Source organism: Daktulosphaira vitifoliae, unplaced genomic scaffold (assembly GCF_025091365.1).
Source record: "Daktulosphaira vitifoliae isolate Bord-2020 unplaced genomic scaffold, ASM2509136v1 Scaffold_2, whole genome shotgun sequence".
Classification (NCBI taxonomy): domain Eukaryota; kingdom Metazoa; phylum Arthropoda; class Insecta; order Hemiptera; family Phylloxeridae; genus Daktulosphaira; species Daktulosphaira vitifoliae.
The window spans coordinates 43,580,748-43,590,560 of record NW_026099573.1 but is presented as its reverse complement, the minus strand read 5'-3'; the positions used below and the strand labels follow the sequence as shown (position 1 = coordinate 43,590,560).

The 9,813-nt window shown below is 29.8% G+C and overlaps 1 protein-coding gene across 1 annotated transcript in view; it reads right to left on the bottom strand.

Annotated features, from left to right (window-relative positions):
* Positions 1-8,837: 8,837 nt before the first annotated feature.
* Positions 8,838-9,813, bottom strand: part of LOC126898383 (uncharacterized) — a 32,958-nt gene continuing 31,982 nt past the window's right edge. Inside the window, exons 2-3 of the mRNA XM_050672361.1 lie at positions 9,514-9,728; positions 8,838-9,423 (exon numbers count right to left, since the gene is read on the bottom strand). Of these exons, the coding sequence (XP_050528318.1) occupies positions 8,968-9,423; positions 9,514-9,687 (630 nt within the window). The 5' untranslated portion in view covers positions 9,688-9,728 and the 3' untranslated portion in view covers positions 8,838-8,967. The remainder of the gene's footprint in view (positions 9,424-9,513; positions 9,729-9,813) is intronic.

The window sequence follows — 9,813 nt, the reverse complement described above, 5'->3', positions numbered from 1 at the left end:
TTGTCAATGAAGAGCTTGACAATCCGGGAACTATAGACACTATGGTTGAAAATGGAGATTATGTGTCTTTTGCTCCAGGTGAAGGTATGAGACCTTTATCTATTTTAATTGATGACCATGCTGAAGAAAAAGCATTTCCTAATTTGTTTGGTGGCCATCCTAGAAAAGTTAAAGATCCGTTAAAAAATTACTCTAAAGTAATAAGATCAGAACTTTTAAATTCAGATCGGCGTTTTGCAGCAGATACGCCGAATTTGTTTTTCAAATGTAAAGTTTTTGTGCACAAACAAATTGCAAATAATGTACAAATAATTATGAGGAAAAATAAAAAAGAAAATGTAACAGCTGGAGATGTTGCAAACTCTAAAAATCTAACAAAAATGATTGATAATGATCAAGTTTATCGTTTATTACATAATATACAAAACTCACCTTCGCATTTAGCCGCTGTGACAAAAAACACTTTTGCAATGGTTAGACAGTTAGGTCATCCTACTATATTTTTAACACTAAGTCCAAGTGAGTCATCGTGGAGTGATTTATTAAAAATATTATATAAATTGCGCAACAAAGTTGAAATATCTGACGAATTCGCTTTGAATTTACCGTATGCAGAAAAATCAAGTCTGATAAGGGAAGATCCTGTTGTGTGTGCTACATATTTTGATCAAAGATTTAGAGCTCTATTTAAGTTAATAAAAAATAAAAACGGGATTTTCAAGGAACATCCAGTTTATCATTATTTCTACCGTGTTGAATATCAACATCGTGGGAGTCCTCACGTGCACATGATTTTATGGCTTGAGAACGCGCCTCAATTTGATCCTGCAAAGCCAGAAACATTTGATGCCTGTGTTAGCCTTATAAGCAAATATATACAGTGCATGGTTTCCGAGGATAGTCCTGTAAATTTTTATAGTAAATCAAAGCAAACTCACCGTCATACGCATACGTGCTATAGAAGTGCAAAAGACAAAGAGACAAACAACTGTCGATTTAATATACCTTATCCTCCGATGAAAGANCAAAGAGACAAACAACTATCGATTTAATATACCTTATCCTCCGATGAAAGAAAATTGCATATTAACACCCCTAACACCGAAAACTTGTTCAAACTATAAGGAACGATTGCATAAATACAAAGTTTTAATTCAGTATCTAAGAAATTATAAATCTACTGAAAACTCAACTCTAGAAGAAATGTTACATACTTTACAAATAACATCTTACAACGAATACAAATCTATTATAAGGACAGGCATTAAACGTCCAACGGTATTTTTAAAAAGAGATATAGCACATCGTATGGTATCTGGATTTAATAAAATTTTACTTCCCTTATGGGAGTCTAACATGGACATTCAGTTTATTTTAGATACTTATTCGTGTGTGAAATACGTTATTGAATATATAGGAAAAAGTCAACGAGGTATATCTAAGCTTATGAAGGATATAGTAGAAAGCTTAAAAACATCATCCGACATGTCTGTTAAAACTCAGTTATGGAAAATTGCGTCATCGTTTTCCGGAAGTCAAGAAATATCTGCTCAAGAAGCAGTTTATACTTGTTTAGGAATCAAACAATCATGTACATCTACTGGGCACGTATTTATAAATACAAGCCATTCTGATAAAAGAACTCGCATGGTTAAACCTAATGCCCTTCGAGGCCAAATGAATCCTGAGTCAACTAACATATTTTGTGATGGTCTGATAGAATACTATTCGTGTAGACCAGTTCATTATGAAAAATTGACTCTGGCTGAATTCGCAGCTGACTTTGAAATTAAAAGTAAACATAAATTATCTAAAAAGTTATCAGATTCAGAATATGATGATACAACGGATGACGATGAAGTTAATGATGATGTTTTTGAAGAAAATAATTCTCTCATTGGAAAACCTAACAAGTTTTTGCACAAACGTAAGATTCGAAAAATCATTCGATACGTGAGATTTAGTATTGATAAAAGTCCTGCTGACTTTTACAGGGAAAGGGTTATGTTGTTTATGCCATGGCGAAATGAACATAGTGATATAGAAAATATAAACTGTCAAGAAGTTTATGAAAAAAATATTCAACAAATTGAGCAAGTTTATCGACAATTTAATAAAATCGATGAAGAAGAATTAGAAGAAGATATAAATAATGTTGAAAAGCAGCAAGATAACGACCAGGAAGAATTACCGCAGGACTGGGTCCCTCATGATAAGATAGTGTTAGATGTAGGGGATTTTAATGACAATGGCAATGATGACTATCAAGATAAAAATAATGATATTAATGGAATGTTTAACGTGCATAAAATTGATAACGAACAGTTTATAAACTTAGTTAAATGTATGAATGAAGGTCAACGCATGTTTCTCTATCATACTACTAATTTACTGAGACAGCAAATATGGGGTTCAGGCGCATCTAGTTTTCGATGTTTTGTGACCGGCCCAGCTGGGTCTGGTAAATCTGTACTTATACGGGCTTTAGCTCAATCCACAATTCGAATAGCTAATCTTAGGCCAGATATAGATGATTTGTCACTCACTCCTGTACTACTTACTGCACCTACAGGAAAAGCAGCATTTGGTATAAGAGGTTTAACACTTCATGCAGCATTTAAATTGCCAATTAATCAATTTTCTGGAATATTACCAAAACTTGGTGCTGATATATCAAATACTCTTCGGTGTCATTTGGCAAATGTCAAACTTTTAATAATTGATGAAATTTCTATGGTTGGCTTAAAGACTCTTAGTTATATTGATCAAAGACTTAGGCATGTTCTACGTATTGACAAACCATTTGGTAATATAAATGTTATTGTTTTTGGTGATTTTTACCAATTACCACCAGTTTTATCTACTCCACTGTACGAATATTTTGATCAAATAATTGCAAAATATCCAACAGCAATAGAATTAATAGCGACAAAAGCGATATGGGAAACTTTTCAGTTTTATGAATTACGAGAAATTATGAGACAAAGAGATGATAAAGAATTTGCTGAAGTATTAACTAAATTAGCAAGGGGAGAATTAATTAAAAAAGATATAGACTTTTTTATGAAACTCGTAAAACCGTTGGAAATTAGTTTTCAACCTGGAGTTATGCATCTATGGGCAACAAATAAAGAGGTGGACGATATGAATACGAGAGTCTTAAACAGTTTAAATACTACTAGTTTTGTATCTGAAGCAATAGATACAACAGGGAAAAAAGTTGATATTACTGCTGCAAATAAACTTCCAAGGCAAAAAACTATGGGATTGCCTAAAACACTTATACTGAAGGTAACTGCGAAATACATGATTGTTACAAATATCTGTACAGAAGACGGAATTGTTAATGGCGCTATTGGTGAACTGATGCAAATCAACCGTACAATAACTACTAGTGGTAAAGAAGTTGCTCATAGAGTGTGGATAAAATTTGATGAACCAGAAGTAGGCTCAATTACAAGACAAAAAGTTAAAGGAAAGTTGTCCCCTCAAGGAGAAGTATCCGACGACTGGTCTCACTGGACACCTATTGAAATTACGCACTTGGAATTTCAAATTGGAAATTCAGAGAACCGGAAGGTAACTAGAACGCAATTACCTTTAGTTGAGGCATTAGCATTGACTGTTCATAAATCACAAGGTGCAACATATGAAAATGTTGCATACCATGTGCCTAAAAAGTATTTACTGTGTAATATGCTTTATGTAGGATGCAGTAGAGCAACATCAGCCAAGGGCTTATGTATAGACTATTTTCCATTTAATCCACCTAAACCATCTTCAAAAGTCAATGCTGAAATGGCTAGACTACGGTCTTGTGAAATAAAACCTAAATTTTCATTTTTAACATCAGACAATCTGTCGATATATTGTGTTTCACACAATATAAGATCACTAAACAAATATTTCGAACACATACTTGCTGATAAAATATTATTAAAATCAAATATACTATTTTTCCAAGAAACTGGAACAACAGAAAATGATTTTTATAACATTGAAGGATTCACAGAGATATGTAGGATCAACAAAGTGCATGACAATGGCAAAAGTGGTTCAATATGTTTCCTAAATAATAATATACGTGATATTTTCAAGTCAAGTGAACCCTTAGTTATTACTCATAACAAAGAACACATGGAAATTATTTGTGTTATCCTTGATAATTACACATATGTCGGATTATATGTTTCGCCTAAATTTCCTACAAACAAAATGTGTGAATGCTTAAAAAATATAATTGATATTAATGGAGAAAACATAATTTTTATTGGGGATTTCAATATAAATTTCTATAAAATTCCAAATATTTTTAATAAAATTATAGAAGAAATGAAGTATAAAATACTTGTCAATGAAATTACAACAGACTATGGTACTTGTATTGACAATGTCATAACCAACACTGATTTTAATGTAATTGTTTATGAAAGTTTAGTGAGTGACCATAGACCTTTGGTTTTAGTGAACAAAGAAATACAACTTTCTTCCCGATCTAATAGCGATGAAAGGATTGATAATCATTATGTACCACCACTAAAAGAAAAATTACGACTTTCAGAGGATTTAGATAAAAACATTGATATTGCATTGCAATCAGTTGTACACAGAGATAGAGATGACGCTCTTATCGTGCCTGGAGATGACGTAGAAATGATTGAAGATATTTTTAATCGTTCGATGAGTATCATCGATGACAATGATGCATTAATCGTACAAAAAAGTATTTTGAAAAATAAAATAAACGTAGATAATGTAAAAATTTCTCGTCAAATCATTGGCTTTGCTAATATAGATAATGTATCATGTTATTCCAACTCTGTTATTCAAGCTTTATATCATTGTGATACGTTTGTAAGTACTATTCATAAAGGCCAAGCTGGAGAAATATTGAAACAACAGCTTATTGGTTATGAAAAAAATGAAGTGACTGATACGTTTGAAATAAGAAAATACGTGGATGACACTTTAAACAACACGATTTTTACTAGGAAGGAACAACAGGATTGTGTAGAATTTATGGAAGCTTTAATGAACTGTAACCGTAGTGTAAGTGATACCTTATTTAGTTTTACTGAAAGTTGTATAAACTACTGCGATTATTGTAAAAAAAAAACTTGTAGTTCAGAGGAACGCAATCTTGTGAAACGTTTAGAATTACCTTCTAATCGAAACCACAGTATAGAACTAGAAAGTCTACTTGAATTTAATAAAAAAAAATGGACATCCATTGATGATTATTCTTGTCAAAACTGTAATAAAACAGGTGGTTTCAAAAGACGACATGAAATAATAAAAGCAAATGATTATTTGATATTACAGTTGTCATTATTCAATTCTAGTTGGATAAATGGTCAATATATAATTAGTAAAACAACAGATCTAAAATTAAAAAATTTGTCCAAATCTCGATTTACAATAGAAGATTCTATTTATACACCGTCAGTTACAATATTTCATATAGGCAATGACACTAAATCTGGACATTACATCGTATATTTAAAAGAAAAGTCTAGATGGATATGTTGTGATGATAAAAATGTGTCTGAAAAAAGATGGCCAAATAATGGAAAAGGGGCGTATTTAATTATTCTAAAAAAGGATAACACATCTGTCAAAAAATTAGACAGTCTAAATAGTCCATCAAAGAAAAATAGATCTAATGTATTATTGGATAATAAGAACAATATATTGCAATTAGTTATACACGAAGAAGATGATTATGCACTTAAGGTGCCTGATGATGTAGCAATAATGGAAGATTTGTTCAATCGGTCATTAAGTATAACTGATGACGATTATCAAATCCAAAAAAGTCCATTATTATATTTAAATGAAACTCAAGATCATAATTTAAGAAATGATTTTTACTATAACAAATTACCAAAAAATTTGAAATACTACAGACAGGTAGAAGACCATACAAATATAGTTAAAAAATTAATATATAGCAAAATTAAACTATTTAATTTTATTTGTGGAACCTATTATCATATTATACCTGATTCCACAATGTATACTATACAAACATTAGAAATAAGTGATTTTATGTGTCTGTATGATGATAACTTTCTTAGCAACTTTGTGATTGATATTTGTTTGGCTATAAAGGCTATCAAAAATCAGGCAGAATTTAGAGTTTTATACTGTAATGAAGTAACGGAAATTTTAAGTAGTACAGAGTTAAATAAAAAACAGAAAATTAGATATAATTTTGAAGAAAATAGTGTAGTCATTATGCCGTGGCATATAAAATTATCAAAATTGAATCATTGGATTATTGCAATAATTAATTTCCAACTTAAAGAGTGTTACATATTGGACCCTATGAATCCTACTAAAGATACAAAATACAATCAGCAAAAGTTTCAAAAATTGTATAGAGCTTTGAAAAAACATTGTACTTATGCTAAAAAACCTATCCCTCGAGTATCATTGGTTCAATGTAAAGCCAAAAACATACCAAAACAAGTTGATGCTTATAACTGTGGAGTTTATATAATATACTACGCTATCACAATAATGAATAAATCACATTTTGACAAGAAGTTCAACCCTAATACTTATAGAAACGAATTAAAAAGTTTATTGCTAGAAAATTCAGGTGACATGGAAAACATATGTTTATATTGCCAAAAGTATATAGAACATCACAGCAGAATTGAATGGGTTTCATGCACTACATGTCGTCGTCGAGTAGTAACTGATTGTATAGCTGATCAGTATAGACTAAATGATTATAAAAATGTTGATTTCTATTGTATTTTATGTGACAAGACTAATAATTAAGTAAAAATATTTATTATAAAAATTTTATTTTTAATTAACAGCAAATCGTCGTCTCCATAAAAAACCCATTTTTTATCAATATAGTTTATTTTAAGTGTAAAGTTTAAATCTATAATTCTGATAGATAAATGGATATAAATTTTGTTTTCATAAAACGTTTTAAATTTTTACCTTGATCTTTTGAGTAATTATGTTGACGATATTAAGTAAATTTTAGCTTCTTTTATTTTGTATTAATTCAACTTAAATATTTTTAGCTCAAGACAATATAAGAGTAAAATACCTTCTCTGCTTCATATCGAAGCTAAAAAAAATTTTTGGGAGACTTAACAGCCAACCTCCTCGTGGTGTCTCCTGGGTAACGCTAATAGGCTGAACTATGAAAAATTATAAATTCATATCGTTACAATAGGCTAAAATTTAGGAATTAAATCATATATGTAATGGGTAAAGTTTTATACTTTAATGAAGTAATAGAAATTTTAAGTAGTACACAAAAAAATCAAGAACAGAAAAATAGGTATAAATACGAAAAAAATTATACTTAGAAATCAAAGAACTACTAATCAGGCTGTAATTAAAGAAATAGAAGTTGATGTTGTTTTTGAAATAATTAAACACTACCTGCAGATTTTTAATTGCTATAATAAATATTTATTCATATATTATACTTCTAAATCAAAAAACTACTAATCAGGAATAATAAAGGAAATAGGAATTAATTTTGCTTTTGGTATAATACACCATTATTTTAAAATTAAACACTATCTACAGATTTGCATCGAAGCGTTTTTTATGATAGTGATTTTAATCACTGCCAGATTAAATCTATACTGGAACCAACTATGCCACGACCCCACTGTGCTGGGTTTTTTTTTTTTTGACTTCAATATTTCAAACACATCAGCTGGTGTGCTAAAAACAGCCTTAATTGGACGAGGATTATTTTTACCATGAATACCAAGACGAATAACTTTAGACGGTCTAATATTCCCACTAGTAATAATCGAATCAATTACATTACTCACAAGATTAGAGTCATGCGTTATCAATGCATAATCAGACGGTCGACTGCATTATCAAGGTTGGACTCTGGAACGTTATAAAATATTAGATTAGATGCTCTGATATTGCGTTCGCCTACTTCACCAATTATAAACTCAGAAAAATTTTGAACGTTGTTATTTTTCTTCTGACTCTTTAGTTCATTAACTTCAGCTAATAAACGATTAATTAATAGTTTAAGCTCGGGCATATCACGCAAACCCTTATTGCATGCTTCGCAAAAGAATTTCAAATTTCGATTCTTCAAACCAAGACATTTTATTTCACTATTATTAAGACCTGAGCATTTGTTATGTGTTAGAACGTTACAGCCATCACACTTAATAGGAACATCAAACTCAGTGATAGTATGAAGATGGACATAATTAAAGTTGCAGATAAAATAATTAAAAATAAAATAGAACCGAGGAAACCGTAGATGACTGGAAAAATTCTTGTATTCATTGAAAAAAAGAACAAATTAAGGAACAGAGATTACAATTTATATAATCAGATAAAAAACGAAGTAACAACAAAATGACGTCTAGCAAAAGAATTTTGGTTAGATCAAAACGTACAAAAAATAGAACATGATCTACTAAGCACCAATACAGAAAAAACCTGTAATAATAACGNCAGAAGATAATATTGTAAAGTTAATGTTTTAACCTTTTTATTTCATTAATATAATATTACAATTAAAATTTCTACTATCCTACATTTACCTGGTACTCTGTCTGTAACCATTTTTTTACTTGGTACTTGATTAATAAATGTATTTACTACCCGGAACTTCTCTAGTATTAAATGTATGATCCATACATATATTTTTTCTTTATTTTAAACAATTAGGTCAGTACACATTTTGCAAATCACATCTCTTTTACACAAGATTTTCATCAAAATAGAAAAGAGTGTTTCTGTTGATGCTGATTCAGCCAATACTTATAATAATTCTAATTTAAAAGTTTTTAAATTTATATTTTAAACTATGAAAAAAAATTTTACACTGAACAAACTTATGAATTTATTGATAATAAATTAAATTGTATAGTCATTGTAATAAATGCCAGACAATCAAATTATGTTCGTAATTAGTAATTCAATAATAATAGATTTTAGTACAATATTTTATTATAACATTTTCATTACGTGATACATATGTATTTTATTCCTTACTTTTTCATTAATAGATAACTTTTTGGCTCCATGTTTGGCTCTAAGCTTATTAGTTTGTTCTAAATGTTGTTTTCTGATATTATTAATTTCGAAATTGGTAAGTCCTTCAATCAGCTTGTTTGACTGAGTGCTCTTAACTGGTGGTTTAGTAGTAGTTTTTTTATTTTGCACCTTATGCTGCGTTGTACTTTGGGTGATAAGTGGTCTTTTAGTAATTTCATTATTTTGCACCTTTTTTTTTTTTGAACTTGGAGTAATCGGTGGTATATTTGTAGTTTTGTTATTTTGCACCTTCTGCTTCTTTGAAATTAGAGTAGTTAGTGGAATTTTTGTAGTTGTTTTTTGAGATTTTCCTTGATTAATTATATTTTTATTAGGTTTAACGTTTCGTAATGTTTCATCATTATCGTTCTATTTAGTGTAATTAGTTGGTTATCAATAATTATATCGAATCAAAAATTCATAAAAAGATGAACTCAATCTAATACTATGAGTACTTACAATTTCACAAGAGCATGGAGCCTGACGTATAGTACATGTACCATTAGAGTAACAATATGTTGATATAGAAAACTGCACATAATTTTGATTACCTCGTGCTGTATTGAATGCTAACTTTTTTTTCAAATTTCGAAGTCCATTTTTCCACATTTGTTGTACTGCATTTGATAACATGTCATCATAAGAATCTTCTTCGTGTAACGAGGCCACAGGATCTTAATTTTCAAAGGATTTTATTAAAAATGTAAAAATAATCATTACACGTACATTAAAAAGACCTTACAAATAAGTATAAAAAAA